This window comes from Pipistrellus kuhlii, unplaced genomic scaffold (assembly GCF_014108245.1).
Source record: "Pipistrellus kuhlii isolate mPipKuh1 unplaced genomic scaffold, mPipKuh1.p scaffold_m20_p_1, whole genome shotgun sequence".
NCBI classification, from domain to species: domain Eukaryota; kingdom Metazoa; phylum Chordata; class Mammalia; order Chiroptera; family Vespertilionidae; genus Pipistrellus; species Pipistrellus kuhlii.
The window spans coordinates 168,382,702-168,410,238 of NW_023425404.1; the positions used below are offsets into that span (position 1 = coordinate 168,382,702).

General features: G+C 37.9%; 1 protein-coding gene across 2 annotated transcripts; it reads left to right on the forward strand.

Moving 5' to 3' along the window:
* NMU (neuromedin U) lies at window positions 1-27,506 on the forward strand. 2 transcript variants are annotated; one of them, XM_036415857.2, is made up of 10 exons: window positions 22-276; window positions 7,135-7,193; window positions 13,911-13,958; window positions 16,325-16,384; window positions 17,687-17,716; window positions 17,806-17,856; window positions 19,775-19,849; window positions 22,799-22,852; window positions 23,923-23,962; window positions 27,185-27,506. In XM_036415857.2, exons 1-9 carry the CDS (start codon window positions 153-155, stop codon window positions 23,956-23,958), a joined length of 537 nt encoding a protein of 178 aa, XP_036271750.1. In that variant the 5' UTR covers window positions 22-152; the 3' UTR covers window positions 23,959-23,962; window positions 27,185-27,506. The 2 variants fall into 2 exon arrangements, with proteins under 2 accessions (XP_045428406.1, XP_036271750.1); XM_045572450.1 differs by lacking the exon at window positions 19,775-19,849 and having other exon boundaries at window positions 1-276.
* The last annotated feature ends 31 nt before the right edge of the window (window positions 27,507-27,537 follow it).

Here is a 27,537-nt window from a genome sequence, read left to right on the forward strand (position 1 = left end):
GTGTCCACGGGGCTTAAAAGTTGGCGCCGAGCGGGGCTGGCAGATCCGCGGCCGAGCCCCACGAGTGCGCTCCGGGAACGCAGAGGCGAGGCCCGACACCCACCCCGCGAACCCCGAGCCGTCCGTCCATCTGTCCGTCCGCAGGCGCCGAGATGCCGCCGGCAACAAGCCGCCTCCCCAGGACGCCCCCCGGACAAGGGGCCGCGACGCCCCTGCTCCCTGCGCCGCCGCTGCTGCTGCTCCTGCTGCTGGCCTGCTGGGCGGGCGCCGGCCAAGGTGAGCGCCCCGCGCCCCCAGCACCCCTTGGCCGCGCCCCCCGCGCCCCCCGGCAGCCTCCTGGCCGCGCGCCCCGCTCCCCGTCCGCCCGGCCCCAGCGCTGCAGCCAGGGCGCAGGGGCCTCGGAGCCCCCCGGGGGGGTGGGGGACAGCCTGCGGCGGGGAAACTCGCCCACGGGTAACGGGAGCGGGAAGAGCGGAATGGAGATGCTTCCCCTGCGATCGGAGTGAGCGCAGGGGTCGGTGGTCTAAGCAGAACCGGAGGGAGCGCGCTGCTGCACCTGCCGCTGCGAAGTCAGTGTGGAGAGCGCTCCGTCTGCGCCGGAGACACCGGCCCCGCTCCGGTTAGAGGGTTAGAGAGAGGGGTGAGAGCGAGAGGCTCTGCGCCTTGCAGGTTTCAGGCGCCAGATCCGGAAAAGGGGTGTGTGTGTGTGTGTGTGTGTGTGTGTGTGTGTGTGTGTGTGTGTGTGTGTGTTTATTTATTATGTTTGTGTTTTTTAGCATACAGGGTTGGAGAGGCACCTGTGCGAACAGGCTTTCAGCTTATGCTATAGCTCAGGTGGAAAGCAGATGCGACTTGATCGCCACAGGGACGTCCTGAGCTTGGGTTAGAGGAAAGAAGTGGAAAAAGCAAAGACATGGTCAGGGGGGGAGGTCGGAAGCTTGGGAGGGTAGAGCAGAGCGCACCTCAGAGTGGGGAGATCCCTTACCGAGTCTCTCTGGGTTACCTTTCCAGGGGCCTTGAGGGATTCTCCTTCAGGGCAGCCACTGGCCTAAGACCATGCATTTCCCAGCTTCCCTCTTCCCCCCTGTCAGAGACAGCAGGCCCATTCCTCATTGTTCAGAATGTCACCGGGAACAGGGACCTTTCAGAGCACGCAGGTCGGCTCTCAGGTAGAGGTGGGGAGACAGAGGCTATTTTTCCTTTTCCCAAGGTATTTCTTTTTATTATTGTCCTCTAATGGTTTTGGTTTTCTCCTTTCCTTGCTGGTGGTGGGAGGGGAGAGAAGGAAGAGTCCGCTGCTTGAAAAACAAGGTAGTTTGACTTTGAGAGCTAAGCAAACAGAAAGAAAGGAAACCAGAGCCTTCTCCATCACAGCCAGCAGAGACACAGTGACTTATGCAAAGGAATGGTGATATTTTTCAGTTTAGTATTGGTAAAATTAGGAAGGTGATCTTTATCTAGCTTGCCAAGGAAGCAGATAATCATAGTTTTAAACGTGTGGTGTATTTTGTCTTTTTCTTTCTTTCTTTCTTTCTCTCTTTCTTTCTTTCTCTCTCTCTCTCTCTCTCTCTCTCTCTCTCTCTCTCTCTCTCTCTTTCTTTCTTTCTTTCTTTCTTTCTTTCTTTCTTTCTTTCTTTCTTTCGTTTGTTTCCTTTGTAAAGCAAATGTACTTTCCATGCAGGTTACCTGGTATGTGTTTGCAGTGGTGTGGGCATCAGTGAGAGATACCTGCTTTTGAGGAGAGGGCACTTTGGGGTGCTGCTGATTGAACAGAAACTATGGAAGGCAGCAGCTGCTTTCTAAAAAAGATGCATCTTGGGCTTCATTTCCCAAATAGCCTATCTGCTGTCTGATCGATTGACTCATAAATATTCCCTAACCTTTCTCAAGCAAAGGGATGAAACACATCTGTCAGTACACAGAGACCTCCCAAATGGCCCTTTTGTGTCTTCTTTCCCCTTCAGACTGCTCTTGATACCAAAAGCTAATTTTATGTCTCACAGTTGTGAAGAAATGGGGAGAGGGTGCATACACAGTGTGATGTGCCCCAGTCCTGAATCTCTAAAGATGACACTGATGGGGAAGCTTGACTTACATAAGCACACCTGGGAGAGAATCTACCTGGATTTAACCCTTACAGGAGATGCAACTGGATGTGTCTAAAAACAAATAAATATTAATGTAGGTCACGAAGCCAGAAGAAAATAAAACAGTGTCAATGAATGAATTAGCAGAGCATGCGATAGCAATGAGAAGACAAAGGGCCAGTTGGATTCTGTGGATGGAAACTGTTTACTATTCAGAGAACAATCCTATATAATAAAGATGTAATATGCAAATGGTTGTTATGCCATGAAGTATAAGGACTGACCATGTAACAACCGGAACACGGATCAGCAGGAGGGTGGGGTAGCAAACTATGAGTGGGCGGTGGAGAGCTACAGGAGGGGGCAGGGCAGCAAGCTATGAGGTGGGAAGTAGGGGAGTGGGGTGGGGGGAACTACAGGAGGGCGAGGCAGTGGGTGGAGAGCTACTGGAGAGCGGCAGCGAGCTACTTGCAAACTACTGGCGCACAGATTCGTGTGCAGGGCTACTAGTATTAAAATAAAGAAGGAAATTTCCTATAACTGGGCAACATTTGGGATATCTGCAACAAGCTATCACTTGACTTGATCTGTGACAGTAAGTGATAAGGTGCCCAGGACTAAATTAAGAAGTGTCCTTTTCTAGTCAGGCCCCTGCTCACTGAAGAATTCTTAAAATTCATTTCCATTCCCAGCTCCAGGCAACCATTCATTTTTCTATCACTATTGATTTGCCTTTTCTAGAAATCCCATATAAGTGAGACCATACAATGTTTGGTCGTATTTGACTTAGTCTCTTATGTCTGATGTTCAGCGATGTTGTAATATATACCAGTACAGACAGTCCCCCACTAATGGTGGCTCGACGTCCTATTTTTTTTATTTTTTTTTTTACTTCATGGTGGCACAAAGCAATATACATTTAGCGGAAACTATTCTTTGAATTCTGATCCTTTCTCAGGCTAACAATTAAGGATAGGGCAAAAGTAGGCTTACAGTTGTGAGTATGTGAAACAGAGTTTATTCTTGTTCTATTACTAGTAGTTATTTATTAATTACTGTATCATTTTCCATACGAACAACTGTAAACTTTTGCCCCACCTTGTGTGTGGTATGACAAGCTCTTGTGATGCTAGGCAGCGGCAGCAGGTCACAGCTCCCTGGGGACCGTGTGATCGTGAGGGTAACCAACTGACACTCCGCAGGGTACTATAATAGCACTGTGTTGCCACCATTTTGGGGATATTGTGTTTTGTGTTTTGCATCCCACCATGGCAACAAAATGTATCTCCTGCTTATGGTGACAAAAAGAGGGAGGCAATTACTGTTGAGATGAAACTCAACATAATTGCCCAACTGTAGGCTAATGTAAGCACATCTGATATGGGCTAGGCTAAGCTGTGATATTGGGGTGTAATTCCATCATATGTTGAGGAGCATCTGTAGTTCTTTTATATTATAATAATTATTATTAATTTTTATTGTTGAAAGAATTTCAGATAGTGGGGAGGGGGGAGACATGTACTATTTGTAATACAACAATAAAATAAAATTTAAAAAAAAGAAAGAAAATATTATAGCTATATCACCACCACCACCCTCATTTTGCCCCCATCAACCTCCTACAGGCCCTTACCACATTATTGTCCATATCCATGGGTTATGCCCATATACACATAAGTTCTTTGGTAAATTTCTTCCTGTCTCCCTCTCCTCCCTTCCTTCTGAGATTTGTCATTCCTTTTGATGGCTAATAGTGTTCTATTGTGAGGATGTACTATATTTTTTTACTGATACACCAGACAGTAGATATTTGGATGTTTTTTTTGTACTTTTGGCTATTATGAATAATGCTGCCATGCACATTCATGCACTAATACAAGTTTTTGTGTGGACATATGTGATTCTTTCCTGAGAGTAATGCCTTCATAATATTATAAAGGTTTATTTCATAAGTATGTCTTCTTATATGAACTCAAATGTAACTACAGTCATGTGCTGCATAATGACCTTTCAGTCAATGATAGAGGTCCTATTCTTATATAATAAAGAGGTAATAAACAAATTGACTCTCATGCCATCCATCACACAAGATGACTGCCTCCATGTGGTCAAAGATGGCCACCACAAGATGGCCGGCAGGGGAGGGCAGTTAGGGGTGACCAGGCCAGCAAGGGAGGGCAGTTGGGGACAACCAGATTGGCAGGGGAGGGCAGTTGGTAGTAATCGGGCCAGCAGGGGATCAGTTAGGCATCAATTAGGCTGGCAGGGGAGTGGTAAGGGGGTGATCAGACTGACTGGCAGGCGAGCAGTTGGGAGCCAGCAGTCCCGGATTGTGAGAGGGATGTCCAACTGCTGGTTTTGGCCCAATCACACAGGGATCGGGCCAAAAATCAGCAGTTGGACATCTCCCAAGGGGTCCCAGATTGGAGAGGATGCCGGCTGGGCTGAGGAACACCCCCCTCCAGTGCATGAATTTCATGCACGAGGCCTCTAGTAATATAATAGAGCTGAAAAATCCCTATTGCCTAGTGATGTCCTAGCCATCTGATTGTCCTGCCATAATGCATTGCTTGTGAGTTGGTATAAACATACTTATTGCACTGACAGTTGTGTAAAAGTATAGCACAAATAGTTAGGTAATGTACATGATACTTGATAATGATAAAAAATGACTATGGTGCTGTTTTATGCATTTACTATATTATACTTTTGATCATTATTTTAGAGTGTACTCTTTATACTGATAAAAAAAAAAAAAAAAAAGGTTTGCTGTAAAACAGGATGTTGTGTTATGCCAGCAGCAGCCTCATGCATCTCGTATTTGCTGTGTCTGTTAATTGTTCCTTTTCTCTTGTGCTTGATTTAATCTCATGTTGTTTTCATCACGGCCCCTAAGCAAACAAAATCCACCGCTAATCTTGCCAATAAGAGGTGTTTAGTGATTGACCTGGAAACAAAATTAAAAGTGATTGACTACAAAGGTGGACGATCAGTGATGGTTGTTGCTTGCCAGTCAGGCATACCCCACTTCACCATCACTATAATCTTGAAGAACAAGAACAAAGTGACAGGATCTACTTCCTTGTTAAGGATCCACTTCTTTAAAGACAGAGAAACTAACATAATTTGAGAAGGGCCTCAGACAGACACGGCCTGGATTGGAGAACGGACACAGAAGTTACCCCTCTCAGCACCATGATGATCGTGGTCAAAGCAAAAAAGTCCTAAGCAAATCTATGATGTGAGAGAGAAAAGGCTGGACCCGACTACACTGTTGAGTTTATTGCTAGCCTCCGGGTGGCAATTCAAAACTTGTTTTTGATTACATCATGAGAAAGTGAGTGGTGCGTCTGACGGGCTGATGTGAAGGCAGCTGAAGCATTTGTAGTGGAAAATTACTTGCCAGAGCAAATAATGTTCAGCATGTATGAAAACTCCCCATTCTGAAATGGATGCCTGAAAGGACTTGCATCCAAAAGGAGGCCATGTCTGCCAAGACCAGTTTGGCTCAGTGAATAGAGCGTTGGCCTGCGGACTGAAAAGTTCCAGGTTCGATTCCGGTCAAGGGCATGTACCTTGGTTGTGGGCACATCCCCAGTAGGGGGTGTGCAAGAGGCAGCTGATCGATGATTCTCTCTCATCGATGTTTCTAACTCTCTATCCCTCTCTCTGTAAAAAATCAATAATATATATTTTAAAAAAGAAAAAAGAAAAAAACACACACACACACAAAAGAAGGCCATGTCGATGCCAGGTTCCCAGGCTTTTCGGGACAGGAGAACAGTCTTACGCGGGGCCATGTCACAAGCTACAAATGGAAACCCTTTGTGATCTGGCAGAGTGAGAACCCCAGGACCTGGAGGCCTATCCATAAGCACACACTGTCCTACAGGAGCAATAAGAAGTTGTGAATGACCCAACTTCTCTTCCAAGATGTCCTCCTGAGTTGCCGCGCCAGTGAAATGAAGTACTGTTTGGAGAATAATATACCTTTTGAGATTTTGGTTATTGTTGATAATGCTCCAAGATATCCTCTTTTCATTGGTGATTTTCATCTCTATATCATCTCACACATTACTTCTTTGATCCAAACAATGAATCAAGGAATTATAGCACCTTTCAGGCCTATGACAGGAGCAGGAACTTTGAATAGGCTATTGCTGCAACTGAGGAAAACACTGAGAAGAGACTAAGGCAATTATGGGAGGATTACATCTGTGACTGCATCAAAAACCTTTCTTGGGTTTGGGTGATGTCATTGGTTGTTTTTTTCTTATAGAGAGAGTGGAGGTGGGGAAGAGTGAGGGAAGAGAAACATCAATGTGAGAGAGATACATCTATTGACTTTCCATCCCCCCCTTCCATTCCCCCACTCCCCGCCTCCCGCCCCCGCCATACTCTGATCAGAGCTAGGATAGAACTGCAACTGAGGTATGTGCCCTTGACCAGGAATCAAATCCACGACTCTCCAGTCTAGAGGCTGATGCTCTAACTGAGAGAACCTGGCCAGAGCCCATTTTTAAATCTTTTATACTGTATTTTTAGTATACCTTTCCTATATTTATATATGTTTAATTATTTTGTATTGATTTGAGAGAAATGTCAATTTGTTGAACCACTCATTTATACATTCATTGGTTGTTTCTTATATATGCCCTGACCAGAGATTGAACCCGTAACCTTAGCAAATTATGACGACACTCTAACCAACTGAGTTACCTGGCCAGGGCTGTTTAGATACACAAATAGCATTTTGTTACAATTGCCTGTAGGATTCAGTACGGTAACATGCTGTGTAAGTTGTAGCTTAGAAGCAGTAATTGGCTATACTATTAGGTATATATTAAGCTAGGTATATGTTAAGCAATACCATCTAAGTTTCCCTAAGTGCACTCTATGATGTCCACATAATGACAAAATCACCTAACAATGGATTTCTCAGAACATATCCCCGCTATTAAGCAACTAATAAATGTATATATAAATGTTTAATTTTTTTAATACGTATTATAATATTAACATGTGAGTCTAACTTTTTTTTTTTTAGGTGCTCCAATTTTACCTCAAGGATTACAGCCTGAGGAAGAGCTACAATTGTGGAATGAGGTAAAGAATTACCCTCATACAAATTAGTGGAAACTATACCCTTCTTTGAACTTATAGTAAAATGAAATACTATAATTACGTTTAGGGACAGCTATAATTTTACTAACATTCTGATATTATAACATTTAGAATTATAATTTTTATTAAATAAAAGAAGGAAAAGTGAAAAGAAACAAAGTAAGGTGGCAGAAATAAGTCCTCATAAGAGAGAAATTAAAAAAAAAAAAAAAGTGGGCCGAGACTGGTTTGGCTCAATGGATAGAGCGTCGGCTTGGGGACTGAAGGGTCCTGGGTTCAATTCCGGTCAAGGGCATGTACCTTGGTTGCGGGCATATCTCCAGTAGGGGGTGTGCAAGAGGCAGCTGATCCATGACTCTTTCTCATCGATGTTTCTAACTCTCTCTCTCTCTCCCTTCTTCTCTGTACAAAATCAATAAAATATATATTTTTTTAAAAAGTGGGCTAAAATACACCACTTAAAAGACCGTCAAACCTCAGAGGGAAGGCAGAGGAGGGTGGGGGTAAGGGGGAGAGATCAACCAAAGGACTTATATGCATGCATATAAGCCTAACCAATGGACACAGGCAACAGGGGGGTGAGGGCATGAGTGGGGGTTTGGGGGGCAATAAGGGGATAAGGATACATATGTAATACCTTAATCAATAAAGAAATTTTTAAAAAGTGAAAAAAAGGACAGGGCTTCTCAGATTGTATTTTTTTAGAAAAAAAATATGAGTTTGCATATGTTATCTATAAAAGGTACATTTAAAACAGAAAACAAAACAAAATAGGCTAAGCATAAAAGGATGGAAAATGATGTGCCAAGCAAATATGAATGGCAAAAAATCGGAATAGCAATCTTATATCTGATAACATAGAATTAAATGAACAAACTGTTATAACAAGGAAGAATGTTGTATGCTAATAAAAGAACAAACATAAAGATACAATCATTCTTAATATATATTAACAAAACAACCTCACAATTTATTTAACAATTGATAGAACTTCAGGGAATAATGAACAGTTGTAGTTAGAGACTTTAATATGCCTTTCTCAAAACAGATAATTAAAACAGATAACACAAAAGTAGATTTATCAAAGACCTAACCATAAAATTTAAAAATTTGAGCTGTCATATTTTTAAAATCCTGCACTAAATAGTATATACATTCTTTTCTAATATAATTGGACATTAAGAAAAAATAGACCAGTATTAACATGCAAGGAAAGTTTCCATAAATTAGAAAGGATCCATTTTAAAAGTATTCCAATCATAATAAGCATACATTTGCTCTAGAATTTTATTATGTAATTTATGGAGTTAAGAAAATTCTCTTCTTAAATTCTCTTCTGATTTTAAAGAGAGAGGAAGGGAGAGGGATAGATAAAAACATTGATGAGAGTTGTTTCTTCTGCATGCCCCCTACTGGGAATCGAGCCCACAACCTGGGCATGTGCCCTGACCTGGAATCAAATTGCTGACCTTTTAGTTTATGGGTCCATGCTTGATCACTTTTAGTTTATGGGTCCACACCGGCTGGGCATGGAAATTATATTTGATTGATTGATTCATTCATTGATTGATTGATTAGATTATTACATATCTGTCCTTATCCCTCATTGCCCCCCCCCAACCCCACTCCTGTTCATGCCCTTAACCCCCTGGTGTCTGTGTTCATTGATTATGTTTATATACATGCATACAAGTCCTTTGATTGATCTCTTCCCCTTCCCCCCACCCTCCTCTATCGTCCCTCTGAGATTTGAGCATCTAATCAATGCTTCTCTGACCTGGAATCAAACTGGTGATCTCTTAGTTCATGGGTTCTTGCTTGACAACTGAGCCACACTGGCTGGACATGGAAATTATCTTCAAAAATAAATTGCTGAAAATATTACATATGTTCCCTTTTTAGCCCACTGCTGCCCCAGGCCTTCACCACACTATTGTCTGTGTCCATGGTTATGCATATATGCATACAAGTTCTTTGGTTGATCTCTTCCCACTCATCCATCTACCCACCTCTGTCTTCCCTCTGAGATTTCAGTCTGTTCCATGCTTCTGTGTCTCTGGATCTATTTTGTTCATCAGTTTATTTTGTTCATTAGATTCCACATATGAGTGAGATTATGTGATACTTGTCTTTCCCTGACTGGCTTATTTTGCTTAGTATAATAATCTTACTAAGAGTTTTGTTAATATTAAATCAAATTTGAACTTAATTAAAAACGTTATCTGCATTTTTCGAAATAAGCAGTATGCCTTTTCTCCTTTATAATCATAGTGAATTACATTAAGAAAATTCATTTAGTGTTCATTAAGAAACTTCACAAATGTAACCTAAAATTGATATGGAAAAGTGTAGGTCTAGAAATGGCTAAGGAGATTTTAAATATAAAGAGCTAAGAATGAGAACTAGCCCTAGCAGTCATCAAGAAGTACTAGAAAACTGTAGTAATAGAAAAGGTAAGGACACAGGAACAGACGGACTAGCTAACGGAACAGGGACTAAAGCCTGGAGAGTTTAACAGACACTGTCAGTGCCCTGCTCTGCTCCTTTCACTCACCATTCCGGGCACTCCGAATTTGCTGATTCTAATCGCATGCCCCTATGGACCTGCCTGCTTGGCCTGTGCTCAGGGCACATACCACCAGAAATGCCTGAGAGTAAATGCCCCCACGGAGAGCAGCCTCCACTTGGTGACCCAAGGGAGTTGGTGGCTAAACACCTTAACTCTGAGTTCTACATTGGCTCCCAGAGCTCCCCAGACATATTGACCCCAGTTACGAATAGTGATAACCTGCTTGATAACATTCCCTTCATTGGATTTCTTCTCGTCCCTGTTTTATTTCTCTGGACTTCTATTAGTGCTCCTTGGGTCACCTCCCCCAAATCTACTTATATCAACATCCTTATCTCAAGGCCTGTTTCTGAGAACCCAATGTAAGACAGAAATTCAGGTACATGCAAACTTAACTTACAATACAAGTGATGCTAAAATTCAGTGGGGAAAAGACAGAGTGTTTGGCCAGTGAGGGTTGAGAAACTGTCTTTCTATATGGAGGAAAGTAAAACTTAACACCCTAACAAAGGGGGGCTCCAGGTGGATTAAAGATCCTATATAATAAAAGCCTAATATGCAAATCAACCAAATGGCAGAACTACTGGTTGCTATGATGTGCACTGACACTAGGGGGCAGATGCTCAACACAGGAGCTTCCCCTAGCCTGCAGGCCCCAGGCCAACCAAGGTGGGTGCCAGAGGAAGGGCACCCCCAATCACCCTGCCCAGTTGCCTGCAGAGGGAGGCAACCGACAGCAGTGGTGGGGGGTGGGGCCGGCAAGCTGGTGGTGTCAAGCAGGCCAAGGCAGGTGCCAGTGGTGGCCCCCCAATCTCCCTGCTGGTCGCCCCACAGATTGGCCCTGATCGCCAGCCAATCCTAGGGATCCTACCTGTGCACAAATTTCATGCACCAGGCCTCCAGTCTAAATATAAAGGGTAAAATTATGAAATTAATAGAAAACATTTTCTACTAGGAAAACATCTTTGGGAGCTAGTAGCAGGGAAAGACTCCCTAAATAAAACTTCAAATATAAATCATAGGGTCAAAAAATGCTGAATTGATTTACATTAAAAGTAAAGATTTCTTTCAACAAAAGATGCCACAGAAAAAGAAAAGAACCTTTGAAATGAGATATGAACAATGTCTAAACTGATAAGGGATTGATTTCTAGAATAACCTAAGAAATACTATCAAATCAATTGGATAAGGATGGGAATCCTGGTAAAAATAGTCAAAGGATAGGACAATTTAAGACAAAACCTAAAAGGCCAACAAACCTGCCTACAGCGATGCTTAAATTCATTAGTAATAATGAAATGGAAATTAAGAAAGCGGCCAAGTGTCATAATGGCGAACGTTAGCAAAGATGTGGGGTGTGTGTACCCTCACACATTGATGGTAAGAGTGTCAACTCCAGAGCCATCTTTAAAGCCACCTAGGTTTCCCCATTTCCTCTCCTGAGGATATAGCCCAGATATTCTCCTACAGATCCGTGAGTGGAGGACAGATACAGGAGGTAAAGGAGGGATTCAAGGGAACCCAGCTGTCCATCATCAGGGAGTGTATAGGCAACATGTGGTGGGTACACATTGTAGGTATTCTCCAACAGCTGGGAGCAGCATACTAGAGTACCCAATATCATGGCCAGGTCTCCAAGTATAGTGCTAACTGAAAAAGAAAAAAAAGTAAGAAAATGCCATATGTGCTCACCAAACAACAGTAACATTTTATAGGATCCTAAACAAATGAAGGACCCACATACATGACAGAAGAGTTGCCCATAAGAGGATGGAATAGGAGTAGGAAATGGGAAGATAAAAATAATAAATAGAGCCCAATGATGACAGTGAGCTATGAACCTAGAAGAATACCCTTTGTACCTAGCCACCCCCAATAGTATATATATAAGGGAAAAGATAAGATAGATGGTGAGTGCCAAGTACTAAACAGTCTTTAATTGCATAGAATTCATAGTTTTTTTTATAAGGATCTTTGCTTCGGTATATCAAAACACACACATGCCAGAAAAATATAAACAAGATGAAAGATCACTTAGACAACAGCTAAAGTCTAATAAAGAAACATTTATTTTAGCTTGAAACCATCTACTAGAATATTCTGTGGGAAATTTTTGAAAAAAATAATTTAGATGATAATGCTGGGTAAAACCCTGAGATGTAAAAGCCCTATCATTTAAGTAAGTTAAGATGCTAAGAATACTAGAAACACATATTTTCAACCCAAGTACAGAGAATTAATGGACAGGAAAGATGAACAAGCAGCGTCTATCTGTAAAAAAACGAAATGCCAGTCATATGGTAATACATTTTCCACCAAATTCATCAATGAATTCTGCAGAGTTCTCGAAAGCCATTAGCGGCACTTAAAACCATTAGGTCCAGAATCCGAGTACAATGAACAAATGGGCCAGCGATGTTGCTGTGCCCTCTAACAGAAAGGAGAACAAAGGCTGAAAAGCTTTGCAATTATCTCTTAATTTAATTAATTGGTGTTTTTTTCTTATTCTGATGTTTTTATTCAAACGATGTGGATGCACTCATTACTTACCTTGGGGCTCTGGAGCTCTGTATTCTTGGACACAATGGCCATCATGCGCAGATGGGCAGCCTGGTCTGTGGGTGGACAGCCTTCCCCTTGAGCTCAGATACCTAAGCAGCACAAAAATGTTAGAAGAAATCGCTTTCTCCAACCTGCTAAATCACAGTAAATATCATTGGGAGGTGATAGATTACACCTGGGTCACAATTCAGAGCTTACATGGGTACCTTTTTTGGCTTTCCTCTCTCAATTGACTTGTCTCATATTTTTTTCCATAAGTTCAATTACATTTAGTTAAGTAATATTTATTGAGAACCTACTCTAGCCGAGTTAGATATGGCATAGTCACTGCCCTCAAGAAGTTTATAACTATGTGTGTGTATGTGTGTACCATGTGTGTGTATATGTGTGTATGTGTTTATATTCATGATTCTGGGTTTATATGGCATGGAAGAGGGAGCAAGGGATACGTGGGATAAAACAATTCCCCCACATCTGCGATATATAGAGAAGATGACAAGTTCTGTGAGGATAAAGAGGAGAGAGATCTAAGCTTGCTTTTTTAAAAAAAATAATAATATTGGACACCTTTGTTATTCTCTAACTGGAGAATAATATATTTTAGGACATGTTCAACTTGAAAGCAACAAGGAACTTGAGAAATTATGACTGAAGAGTATGATAACCCCTCTTCAGTTTGGTGGGAGGATGGAAATTAAATTAAACTGTTCAAAAAAGGATTCTGAGACTAGAAAGGGGCCCCTGCAATGGTATGTCATAAACCTAGATGATTCTAGAAAGATAAGAATCAGTTCCATTGTTTCCAGTTCCATTTTAAAAGGCCACCAATAATAATAATAATAATAATAATAATAATAATAATAATTGCCACAAATAACTTCAGACATCTAGCTTAGTGCTTAACTTCTCAACAGTGTTTTTTGAATGATTAATGTAAGTCTTTTATATTACAGTTTAAAATCTTTCATGTTTTCTCTTTAGGAGAACTGCTAGATGCCAAATGTGATTCAATAAACTCTGGTACAATAGAACCCTTTTTGATGCTGGCCCCGTGGTAGCAAACTAGTAGGCTGCCCTTGTTGTGTTTCACTTTCTACTACTAACCATGATATTTGTAATTTAGCACTTATGCTACTATCATTTAATTCAGATGGTATGGCTAGATTTATGTGTAATAAAGAACCACATAATAACAGGGTGCTCCTTAATTCCAAGGTCATTTTTGATCACCACTCACACTTCTCGGGCTGAAGAACACAGGAACTATTTTTCCCTCAGTGTTTGAAGCATCTTTATACTCTCTAATGATCCCGATGGACATAGGACCCCTGTGACTGGAGGTGAATTTTTGGAAAATCCCAATTGCAGGACTTCCTTAGAAAGTTTAAGGGGCTCCTCTCCCCAAAATCCAAGAGTCCAGACTATAGAATCAGACTTATGGCCATCCAAGTATTATTGGAACTTTGGTTACCATTGCATAGGTAACCTGATTTTGTAAAATCTGCTTTCCATTTTCTGCTGTTTTCTGTCAACCTCCAAGATGTAACTGGCATTTTTGTTTTCTACAGATAGATGCTGCTTGTTCCTCTTTCCTGTCCATTGGTTCTCAGCCTCAGGTAACTCCAGTGGGAGGTGTTTTGTAATGATGGAGGCATTTGTGTAGTGCTGAATGCTCCATTTTCCCCTTTGGATCTGTCCTGACTTTGTGGACTTATTAAAACACTAGTGGACTGGTGCATGAAATTCATGCATGGGGGGGATGTCCCTCAGCCTGGCCTGTACCCTCTCCAATCTGGGACCTCTCGAACATCCCTCTTGAAATCTGGGACCACTGGCTCCTATCTGCTCACCTACCTACCTGCCTGATTGCCCCTAACCACTCTGCCTGCCGGCCTGCTTGTCCCCAACTGCCCCCCCTGCCAATCTGCTCACCCCCAACTGCCCCCCCTTGGCAGCCTGATTGCCGCCAACTGCCCTCCCCTCCTGGCCTAATCTCCCTTAACCGCCTCTGCCTCAGCCCCACCACCATGGCTTTGTCCAGAAGGACATCCAAAAGGTCTCCTAGTCTAATTAACATATTACCCTTTTATTAGTATAGATAGAGGCCTGGTGCACAGGTGGGAGCCAACTCTGCCTTAAAGGGGGTCCAGCTCAGTGTGGGGGTCCTTTTGGGGGGTGGGGCCAGCCTGGGTGAGTGGCTGAGGGACATTTTCAGGCTGGCCACACCTCCTTCAGAGTTGGGATCCCCACTGGGGAGCATGGCTGGTCTGGGCAAGGGGCTGATGGCCACTTGGGGGCGGTTTGCAGGCCAGCCAAGCCCTCGGCTTTGTCCGGAAGGTCTTCCAGTCTAATCAGCATATTACTCTTTTATTAGTATAGATGTCAATATATTAGAAATTATTACATCATCTGCAGGTAATATTGAGAGCTAAGAGCTTATGTTGTAAAGTGCTAGGACTTTTATCTCTAAGAAGAATATATATGCAGATAATATTCACACATTTTGGAAATTAAAGTGCTAATTAAAATAATGAGCCTGTTGCTGTATTTGGGGGCTGATATTCTGTCCCTCGATTGAGTTTGAAATCCATGTGTCTTGACTTTTTAAATCAGTATCACTAGTCTTTACTAATTTACTAGGAAATTAGTAAAATGTATATAAAATTAAATGACTCATGTTTATATAGTGCTTCAATAAATTACAAATTCCGCGCACCAGGTCACTAGTATTATTAATAAATAACCCAATAATTCGCGTGGCAGACAAACACATGGAAGAGAACACAGCAGACCTCTGATGCTAGGAAGGATGCTCAAAGAAGCTGTTTCATGATTACAACTACATCTCTCACTAAACCCAACCACATCACCCATTCACTGTTGTTCAGACGTTGAGGATATTGGTGGCCCCAAATAACCCTTTTGACAGGTCTTCTAAATTATGAGTACATACCGCTGAAAATCAAGCTTCACACATTTTTCTAATGCTGCCATTGTTAGCTCACTGCTAGATACCTGGCACTGTACTAAGAGCTTTACTGACATTTAATCCTTCCAAGAACTCCCTGCAGTGATGTTGTCATCCCTGATTTATGGCTGGAGAAACCGAAGCTGAGAGAGGGTAGGTAGCCAGCCCAAAGCAGCACAGCTAACAAAGAGTAGAAACGGAATTTGTATTGCTCTAGGGCTGCAGGCCGCTCACCTTCATAAGCCCGTGTTTTTAACCACTAATTATATCACCCTATGGTTCCAGATCCTCGTTATTTCCAGTGTGCATTTTTATTAAGTCATCAATTGTTTATGGCGCTACTGTGCTAAATTCTGTGCAAAGTAGGTTTCGCCTCTGCTTGTCCATTTGTGCTGCTCCTCACCACACCCAGCTGGCTGCTAACCACAGGGAGCCCTGCCCTACTTCTGTACACAGATGCTTTGAAAAACCTGATCCCGGGGTGTGCAGTCAGCAGCCTGGAAGGGTGGTAAGTCAGGTTGGGTGCCCCATTGACCGCTCCTTCCTCTCCAACTCCCATTGTTTTCGAGCAATTGAAGGACTTCCAAATTAGCCAAGAATGAGTAATATTCAGCCAGGCTCCCAGCTTTGGCCTGTAGATTCAGACTTTGCTACAAACAGGGAACCATAATCCCTCTTTTGGCAATGCCTTCCTTACTGTCAGTCATAGAACTCCATGAAATCTTAGCAAGTACTGAGGACTGTGTATCTGGACCACAGGGGAAGCCTTAGTCATTGCATATATATTGTACATAATTCCTTTTTTGCTAATTGGAAGGAAGGTTTTATGTTTAAGAGCCAGGTTTTTGTCACAAGAAAAATCAAGGAATTCCATCAGTTTCAATGGGCCACTAGAAGGATTCTAGTCTAGGTAATTGGAATATCCTTGTTTTCCCAATTTTCTGAGTTATATATCTTCTATGCAAATGTTGTTAAAACAGAAGCATAGCCTGTGTACCTTCTCATTTCCATTAGGCATCCAATGCATTGGCGGAGCTTTGCTTCACAATTATGGGGACTCTACCAAAGGCCCAGGTAAGGATGAAATAGTATTTTGTTTGTAGGGAAAAATTGCTCAGTGATATTTTGGAATTCCTACTAGAAGAAAATACCCTATTTAAGAAATAAGCCAAGAGGAGCTTGAAGACAATAAGTTGGTTTTGGATGAGAAATAAATACTTCAATTTCTCTGATGTCTGAGGATTTAAGGTCAATGAAGTTTACAGTCATGGATTGAAAAGTTATATGTCCCTCTCAAGTATGTGTTCTACCTCAGATGAGAGAAATGTGGGGTCATTTGGCTTCTTTTCTCTCCCTGACTCACATTACAATTGGAGAACACATGAATCTTTGTTAGGGAGAAGGATGTTAAGAATGAAAAAAAAAAAAATCAAATTATATTGTCAATGTCAGTTTGAAAATTATATTCTTACTGTCTTGGTTTCTTATTAAAAATACTTGATTCTTCTAGAACTTTTAGTCCTGAAATAAGAATAGGTGAGAAATTGAAAAATAGCATAATGTACCAAACCTTATTTTATATTTTATATCTTACCTATGAGCTTATTTTAAAACTATCTTATTAAGGATAACAGCCTAAGGTTTAGAATTTTATTTTTCATTAATAATTCTAATTTAACCATGATTATTGGTACATTCTGACTGCCATGCCTTTCACATACAATAAATCAAAGAAACCTTGATATTTTGAAAGCATAAATATTTACTGAAACTAAGTGTTTATGACTGTATTGTTTCTAGTGTTTTTAATAGTAATTTTCTAATTTTTTTTCTTCTAATTAAAATAAAAGAAATGTCAATGGTGTTTATCCATTAGTTTCCTTTAATATTAAAAGCAAATGAGGAAGAAAAAAAAACCAAAAAACCAACAAATAGGAATGAGATGATTTATTCTTAAAAACAGATTTGTGGAGGAAAAGAGGAATATAGAAAAGTTTTTGGAAGAAAGCAAAAATAACAATCTTATTACTTGGTGAGAACAGCTACAAGTATTTTCATGGGACTCTTTCTTATCTATTTCACTGAATATTTTAAACATAATCATATCCTTCCCAATATTGAACTTTCAGGATGTTTCCAATTTTTTACTCTTATGAATAATGCTATAGTAAAGATCTTGTACACACTTTATTTATGAACAGTCTTTAATTTTTCATGTTTTTAGAGCAATATATGTTTAATCAATTTAAGTCTTATATTTTTTATGTAACTTATCATGTTTTAAAACTTATGTGACAATTTTATACTACATATTATATACATTATAATTTTATGTTATGCATAATATAATGATATTTGTATATCTTTTTTAAACAGAAAACAGATGAAAAAGTTAACAACAAAAGGGTAAGGTGATTTCCATAAGTATATAGATTAAAAATAATAAAGGAAAGTACTAATCATCTATAGTAAAGCTCACTATTTATTTTTAACAGTTCTTATTTCATTATTCGAAGACAGGGAAGTTGGGCAACTCAAATGTTGTGGTAAGTAGAATTACTTCTTATTAGTAATGATTGGTATTTTTTCCCAAACCTATTTTTGCAGTTTATTTAATAGAACTAGAGCAAAATTTATTTTTTTTACTTTAAAAGTTTATACATACCTGAACAAATAGCATTCAATATTTATACATTTAATTTGTTTTATATCTCAATAATTGCATATATATTAAAATCATTCAGCCAGTCAACAATTATTTACTGAGTATCTGCTATGTGCTAATCACAATTCTAGGTGCTAGAAATAAAGCAGTAAGTAAAATTAAAAATTAAAAAAGAAATTCCTGCTGTCATGGAACTTAGATTCTAAAGATAAAACCAAGTAAAAAAATATTATTTTAGATGGTGATTAGTACAAGGGAGAAATAGTTTTATTCAAAACTATTAAAATATAATTGTCAAAAATATAATTAAATATAATTAGATATATCTAAGATCTCCTTATTTGTCATTAGACAATTAGAGTGAGAATTTACTAAGATTTGCCAGATACCAATAACTTGGATTCAGTTCACTTTGAAGTTTTGTGCTTTAGTGGTAATTTTTCTTCTTATGCATGCATTTAAAAAATGCTAATGAACCTCCTTTGGCATTCCAGTTAGAATACTTAATAATAATTTGACTATAATATTCTTTCTAAGCTTGTGACTCACAGCTATGGACCAATTTAGGGAATGAGGAGCATAGTGTATTTTAAACATGTATATACCTGTAGAAAGGAAACTGTAATCATAAACTCAGTTTTAAATGTTTATTACATTGAGTATTCGTACAAATTAGGAGTTGAAAGTTAGGTTATACCGGCTTTAAAAACCAAAGACAAGTTGAATTGGTTGACAGATAGCCTCCTAGAGGGCTTAAAGCAGTCCGTTTGATAAGTGATTTTAATACTTGTGAGACGGTTCCATCGAAGCCATGCTTTTAAAATGAGACTGAAGCAGGTAACCACATGTCTCCGATGTGCTTTCATTTCCTTCTGCTTGGCATCTTTCCGTTTCGAGAAAAATGTATCTTAGTCATATTTTTTGCTATCAACAACACATTGTGTCATTTTTTGTGTGTCCCCCGTCATCCTGTTCCATATGTTGAATTTTCAATAAACTATATCATTTATAAAGGAGATTACTAGATGTGTGAACAGTGTAATCTTCTACAGTAGTGTTTCCCTAACTTCTCTCATGACGAGAATCACCTGGTGGAGTTGTTAAACTACAGGTTCCTGAATCCCAACTAAGAAGAGCTAAACTAGAATTTGGGGATCATATAGGTAAAATTGTATACTTAACTAGTGCTCTAAGCTTAGTAATTTTGTAAGTATACAATTTTGTAAGGATATTAAAATTGTAAGTATACAATTTTACCTATATGATCCCCAAATTCTAGTTTAGCTCTTCTTAGTTGGGATTCAGGAACCTGTAGTTTAACAACTCCACCAGGTGATTCTCGTCATGAGAGAAGTTTGGGAAACACTGTTCTAGAGAAACGCTTCCATAATAAAAAAAAAAAACTGATTTTCCCCCGAGTTGTTTTCATCTGCCCCAGATCATTGAGTAAGTCTGGAAGCAGATGCTGCTCTTTGTAAAAAAAAAAAAAAAAAAAAAAAAAAAAAAGTAGAATGTAGGCAGGCGTTCTACTTCTTGGCAGATGCTGAAGCCTCGGGAAAATGCTTCCTCAGCGTCATAGCAAAGATCCTAGCACAGAGCCACCAAATTTTATTGCCTCCCTTGGCGCATCCTCCCCAGTTCTTTGAAATGCTCGCAGAAGGCCGCCTTAGAGAACATCTTTCTGGTTCTATTTTGTTTGAAGCAAGTAGAGTGGGTAAAGAGAGACAATTAGGAAACGCGTCTGAATGCCCAGTGCTGAGAAGCCCTGTGCTCATTGTGTGTGTGTTCGTGTCTCTCAGTCGTCTGTTGTGCATCCGTTGCTGCAGCTCGTTCCTCAACTGCATGAGAGAAGAATGAAGAGGTTCAAATCGGACGTATGTAACACAGCTGCATGCGCGCTTTGCCACTCTGTGCGGGGCAGCCCTTCTGACAATTCCCAGCTGGGGTAATTTATAAAGATTCAGGACAAACCACACAGAAACGCCCAGGTAACCGAGGAGCAGCTGTTTGCCTAAATGTTCTCACACTCAGAAAGAACACAGGTATTTTCCTTCCTCCTAGTATGGCCCTTCTATCTCAAGCTAGGCGCAGTGAGGAAAGCTGGGATTAGATTCCCTTCCAAGGATCATGATCCTCCCAGCGAGGAAACCTATTCTGGGTTGGAAGAAAGGACACGGCCAGGCCCTGGCCAGGTAGCTCAGTGGTTAAGTGTGGTCCTGGTACACCAAGGTTGTGGGTTTGGTCCCAGGTTAGGGCACATAACAAGAATCAACCAATGAATGCCTAAATAAGTGGAACAACAAATTGATCTCTCTCTCTCTCTCTCTCTCTCTCTCTCTCTCTCTCTCTCTCTCTCTCTCTCTCATCAATTTAAAAAAAAAGAAAGGACACATCCTCTATGGCTAGTCAGAAGACGGGAACAGAAAAAATAAAAAATACAGTGTACTGTCCCTCTGTATACAAGTTGGCTACTAACTGGGATGGCAATCTTTCTAAAGTGTTAGCAAAAGTAACACTTTAGGGTCAAGATATAGATCTATCAGGAACTAATTGTAGGTGTGTTTTGTTTTTCCCACAATTAACAAAAATATGGCCCTATATCAATATCTATGTTTAAGAGAAATATAGCATTGTTAACAGCTTTTTAAACTAGAAATTGAGGAGTTTATATTGTTATTTAAAAATAATTTTAACTCTTTCAATGATGAAAGTTTCTAGGTATTATTTTTAAGTAATGCCTTACATTGTTAAAATGAATTATAGTTTTTAGTCTTCTCTTATTTTATTCTTTTGGAAACTCTGTTGGCACTTATGTAAGTACTGTTATCCTGCTTACTAAAGGGAAAACAATTTGGAACAGTTAAAGAAAGGTTTTTCCCAAGATCATTCTAGTAAGTGGTCAATCTAGAAATTCCAATAGATTCTTCTGACTTCTAGTCTTTGCAAATATTTTTTTCACTATGCCATTCCTTATAGTCTAGTCTTGGTTATTTCTATTATTTTGTTTTATATGTTCCCTTAATTTAAATGCCATCTTAATTTTATTCTTTTTAAATGTACCACTGAAAGTCTTCAAATATTTTTTAAACATCCATACAGTTTAGGCAAATATATTTCTCAAAATTTAATTTTATGGTCACTGTTTTCTCCCAAATTCTTCACTTTCTTAAACTAAGATTTCATCAAGGAAGATAGTAGCTGCCACCTGCTTAAATAAAAATGTAAGAGGAACTGTAATAGCCTTTATTACAGAATTTCCAGTATGAAAAGGATCAAATCAATTATTATCAAGCTTTCTAGAAGAGGCGCTTTTAAAAATTAACTTCTACTCTTTGAAGTTTGCTTCACTTGTGAATAGCCTAAGATTTCAATTTAAAGATTCAATTTCTTAAAATATATCAAGTTATGAGTTTACAATATTATTTCAGACTATATTTGCAGACAACAATCTAAAAATATAAACTGTACTTGGTAGTATATTCTGTTGGACAAATATAACTCCAATATTGAAAGATGAGTTTCCTAGGAACCTATGAAAGAAAAGAATGTAAGGCATAAATAGAAAAAAAATTACAGTAGTGTTAGCTTTGCTAGGCCTAAGTTGCCTAATTTTAAAACATATTTTTTAAGTGAAGTATTTTTGAGTTTTCAGATCCTAGTACATTCCAACACTTTTCTTAAAATTTGATTGCCAGACATCCTCACTTCCATCCCCTGCCTCCCAAATTATTTTATATACTGCTTTTTCTTCAATGATAAGACTAAAACAACCTGCATGTTTGGATTTGAGAGTTTTAAATTTTAGCACATTTTAAGTTACATTTTGCCCTTTTTAAAAATATAACAATATAAATGTATAGTTTCAATGTGTACTTTTTTAAAAGAAAAAAAATCCAATCTTTTAGGTATTTTGAGTGGACTTAGTCAAGATGAGAATTAGATATAAAATATTGAAAATGTAAGATATGTTTGTCATAATGCAGGGATTTCAGAATTTTAATAGTTGTCAGAGCTATTTCGTAGAATTTAAAAATATGTATTTACTTATATTATAGAATAACTTTAAAAAGGTCTTGTAGACACATTTCCTACTGGATGCCATACTGATACTTTTATAGTAAGTAGTTGAAAATAGGAAGCTATGAAAACCAATTTTATGGAAATCATAAAATGTTAAATATTTTTTCCATTAAATTTCAAAGGAAATGTTTTAAGAAAAGAAACACTTCTCAATATACCCATTATGAATAATTGATTTATTCCTATTTGATTTTTTATAACCATTTTTATAGATAGAATTATTTTGGGAAAATCCCTTTTTAAGGCTCAATGAATAAATATGGTTTACTCTCAAATTGCTATATAAATTCCTATAGCAATATTGTATATTTTAGCTCTGACAATTCTATTTTATATTTTTCCTTTTTGTGTTAGCACATATAATATGTATCTTAAAGAAATTACTTTGTTCTAACAAAATGCTGAAAGGAGATTTTAAATACAGTTCATTATAAAGTGTCTGTCATTTCTCTTTCTACTTATTGGCGAATATACATTGTGACAAAATTCTTGAAAATAGAATCTTTATATTAGTAAAGGAAATTATTTTAAAATACAAGGTTCTGTTGTACTGCTAGTTGAAAATTCTTCAAGTATAAATGCAAAGATTAACTATTGTTATGAATTATATACTCAAGTCCTTGATTCCCTCTTTGTTTATGAGGATAGTAGTAAATAATTTTGAGCTTCACTGTTCTTTCAAGAGGAATTTGCACTTATTTCTCCTGTTATTTGATTTGGAATGTCCTCATTTTGTCTTTCAGGGAGAATTTCAAGGTCCTATTGCAAGTCATAGCCGCAGATATTTTTTATTCAGGGTATGCATGTACTGTACTTTTTAAAAAAAATCAGTATCAAAATTGAAAAATACTCTCACTGTGCATTTATTTGCATTAACTTATAAGTTTTAATTGAGTTTTGAACTTTATTTATAGATATTTGACATCAAGTGTCGTAGTCTGAGATTTACTTCTTTTACCAACTTATTTATTGCTTTAATACTGGCATATGTGGCCTCAAATCCACTACTCATGCTTGTAAATACCCCAGAAGACATTCACCTATTTCTCAGTTTAGTTCCATAAAATTTCACAAGCAGGAAATGAGTGTCTTAAAGATGTATTACTCCTTAAGTTCTAAGGACTCATTTACAAAATGTTTTATTCAGTAGATTGGGAGAGTTATGACTATGTCCATCCACTTTTAAAAGTAAAAGAATCAAGTACAATAGAGGGTATAAATAGACAAATCTTTGTCATTGAAGTTAGTATTTTGTATGTCCAAATTGTCTATTAAGTATGAGTTTCTTCCTAAGCAGCTATACTTTCTAAAATGTTTGTATCCCTAATACATTACCAGAAATTTTTCATTCATTTATTCAGCAGCTAATTATTGAATATCTATTGGGTGCTGGACAATCTATCAAAGGCTGAGAATATAAAGCCAGATAGGATTATATTCTTATCTCCATGAGTTTACAGCCTAATACAGGAAATTGATAAATAAGTACATACAAAATACTATATTAAATGCACCTTCAATCCAGAGGCTATGGTTCTAAAAGAAAGACATGCAACCCAGGCTGTGGAGTGAAGGAGATCCAGAGAGGCTGTAAGGGCTGAGTGAGAAGAATTAATGGAAAATAGCCAATAAAATATTTAGCTAAGGAATTTCAACTTTAATGTAGAAATAAGGGGAACCATATGGTAAAATTTGCATTTTGAGAACTAATTCTAACAACCAATTGGAGAATTAATTGAAGGAAGAAATAAGACTACATAGAGGAAAAAGATTATATCACACATCAAGATCATTATTAGGCTGCTTTCTATAAAATTATCTTCCTTCCTTAATTGCACTGATTTATTGCTAATTTGTTATTTTCTAGCCACGCAATGGAAGAAGATCAGAAGGTTACATTTAAAATGGTATGTGTTTCACAATTCAACCCAGTTGGAAAATTTCTGTTGTTTTCAGATATCCACAAATTAAACTATTTGCAATATATTTCCATTATTTGATTGCATGTATACATTAATATTCCTCCATACGGCCTATACTTATAGGATCTGTGAGGGCTATATGATGGAAAATGTCAGTATTTCAGGGCCAAATTTGCTTTATCCATGTCGTGTATTCCTCAGGCTATGCCACAATATTCGTTATCATTGATTTTTGTAGACAGTAACCTCACCACCATTTGGTGTGCAAGTACTTGTAAGGGATTGTGTTCTTATTTTGGCAATTAGTATTCAATGTAATGGGTCAGAACTTACAGAATAAATGTACTTCCGTCGTCCAAATGATTCATATTCAAAGATTCTTTTTTAAATCATTTTTATTTTTCAAGTATAGTTTTTCTACAGAATAACAAAATGTGGAAGACATGAAAACATGACTTTTACTTTGGGACTCCCAGTTCCCACTCCAATCTGGAGATACAGTAGACACTTAGAGGTTATTGAATTGCTCTACTTGTTTAATAAATACAATACAGTAATCCTAATATCTTATTATGCTATGACTTTTGAAATCAACCCAAATGCGGATTGATAAATTTATACCACAGAAATAAAAGTATGTTCTACTACTATTTTATGTAATCCTAAATGCAGATTATATGCTGAACATATTATACAATATTTAGATAATAAAGATAATGAAAACAATGAAAATTAAAATTTATGGGACTCTGCCAAAGCCATATTTGGTGGAAAATTGAAGACTTCAAACACTCTTAAGCAAGAAAGAATGAGTAAATTAAGGACTTAATAAGTTAAAAAAGAACAAGTTGGGAAAGGAAAGCAAACTAAATAAAACTATAAATGAAAGATCAAATAAATAAAGTGTAAAGCGGAGGGATAGGTAAATATAGCAAATTATCTGTTTATCTTCAAAAGTTAAATAAGCTATTTAATTAGCCTAGCCTAATTAAGAAAAAGAGAGAAACCATAAATACGCAAAACTACAAGTGAAAAGAGAAACATTAAAATAGATATGGAAGAAATGGATATTATTAAAGAGTACTTAACAAATCTCTGTGCCTATCTATTCAGAAACCTACATAAAATAAAGGGTTGTCAGTAAAGTAGGTGTTACCAAAGTTCACTTTAGAAGGAAGAAAAAAATCTAGACTAATAGCCATGGAAAAAAATTGAAAATATTATCCAGAAACCATCCCCTCAAAAAGTCCTAGGCTAACAGATTTTGAATTTTTCCACCTCAGAGAAGAAAGAAAAATCTCAAAATATTTTTATAAAAATCATATTTTTTTAAATGAAGCTTATACCCAAATCTTACAAAAGTATTACAGAAAAGGAAAATGTGGGTGGTGAAGGCCTGGGATGGGAGCAGGTTAATGGAGAAATAAGAGGCCATTTGTAATACTTTCAACAATAAAGATTTATTTTTAAAAAATGAAACTGAAGGTCAAAGTTGTTTATCAATATTAATGCAAAATTGAAAAGAAATATTAGTGAACCGTATTCAGCAGTATATTTAAAGAATTTCATGACCAGAAGTTTGTTCCAGCAACTCAGTATGGTTCGACACTAGGGAGTCTATTAAAATATTTTCACCATTAGAAGAAAATTATATGATTATCTCAATAGATGCTTTTAGTAAAATTCCACATCAATTTCTGAAGTATTAACAGAATAAAGAGATGAGTTTTCATATTATATATATAATGGTTTCAAACAAAGTACAAGGCTTGATAGTAAAACACTTTAGAACATTTTCATTAATGTCAGGAATCAAGCAATGATGCTCTGTTACCTTTTATTTAATGTGGTTCTTAATGCATTAGTCAATTCAGTTGGACAAGGAAAAAAATAAAACATAAATATGAGAAAAGTAAAGAAAAAATTTAACATGATCACGGGGCTTAGTTAGGAATGTAGATTTTCAAACTATTTCTGTCATTAACTCCTATTTCAACAAAGGCTTGCTCATATCAGAAATATGAGCCAACATATTCTTATTTTTTCTTTTTTCAAGGAAATAAGAACAAAGAGTTATGGGAAAAGAAACTATCCTATCTAATAAAAGGGTAATATGCAAATTAACCATCACTCTGTCACAAAGATGGCGGTGCCCATAGTCACAAGATGATGGCGCTCAGTCCTCTAAGCTCTGGTGGAGTCCCCCAGTTCCAGGGCAGGGGATGGGGGGAAGGAGAGATGTAGTGACCAGCCTGGCGAAATGCTTGTTTTGTCGCTCTGGCGACGAGGCAGGCATTCCACCCTGGCCACGGAGGGCCTCTAGGCAGCGGGCATGGAGCTGTGGAGGGATTCTGGCCATGCCCAGGCACAGATGGGCCTCTGGGCCTCAGAGAGCCTCTGGGCAGTGGGCACAGAGTGGCCAGGTCCCACAGAGAGCTACTGGCGCACAGATTTGTGCTCAGGGCTACTAGTCTTTCATAATACTTTACAAATGTAGAGACATTTACATAATGTAAACAAAAAATAGTCTAATACTTAATGGAAAAAAAGTCCATGATTGTAACATTAAACTAAGTATTAGCGTGCACACAAATGTGAAATAGAATTTATTCGATTATTTGATCAATTTAGTAAAATACTCTCTCTGAAGATGAGAAAAAGAGCTTTATCTGGATTGCTTCCAAAATTTGGCTTTACACAGACTAATTCACCCAGGATTTCATTTTATTTTGTCAGTAAAAAAAACAGTTCAATAATTACTTCTTCTTTGTTTTTCTTATGTGATTATCTGAGGTTTTAAACTTTGTCCTGATGACTTATATTTATTTATAAAGCAGTTACACATATAATGGGAAGATTTAACTACAAATACATAAGGAAATAAATACATGAGGAATAACTTCAACTTTTGAAATATTTTATTCATAAACTTTGTTGATATCAGTGAGCTTTAGGAAAACACTTTTATATACTGGATTTTTGTGGGGAAATATAAACATACAGAGTAAATGTTCCAGCAAAGAAAGATTAGAAAGATTAAATGATAGCTAAAAATATACAAACTGAAGAAACGCTGAGAAATACCTCAAGTGTCAATTTTATCATACATGACAAAATATTTATAGGAACAGCTATATACAAAAATTATATACACATTTCCATGCTCATGTATACTTGAATCTAAATTCAACTTTTCTCTTTTTACAGAATACCAACTATTTTCCACAGAAGCAATGCCATGGAATACAAAATATACTGAGATTTTGTGTGTTTTCTTTTCTCAAAAGCAATCCTTGCTAAGTTTAACATGTTTGAGAATATCTGTGTTGTAAACATTCTTGGTGGAGTTATAAATGTCTAATTTGTTGAAAATTAAAAGAGCATCTTAAAATATTTTTTCTTAAGTGTTGTAATGATAAATAGTGTACAAGAAAGCTGTAAAATCAAATTCCTTTGATCCCTGCAGCTTTTGACAGTACTGATACACATGCCCTTCTGTTATTTTTATTAAAAGCACTCAAAGAATTGAGCTTTAATGAGCTATTTTAGTTTATCCTATT

What these genes read in the sequence shown, in the direction of transcription:
- NMU (XM_036415857.2), top strand. Translation starts at nt 153, where the DNA reads ATGCCGCCGGCAACAAGCCGCCTCCCCAGGACGCCCCCCGGACAAGGG. An exon ending in AGCTACAATTGTGGAATGAG is followed by an intron (nt 7,194 to 13,910) that starts GTAAAGAATTAC and finishes TGTTTTCTACAG; the next exon opens with ATAGATGCTGCTTGTTCCTC. An exon ending in GCAGATATTTTTTATTCAGG is followed by an intron (nt 22,853 to 23,922) that starts GTATGCATGTAC and finishes GTTATTTTCTAG; the next exon opens with CCACGCAATGGAAGAAGATC.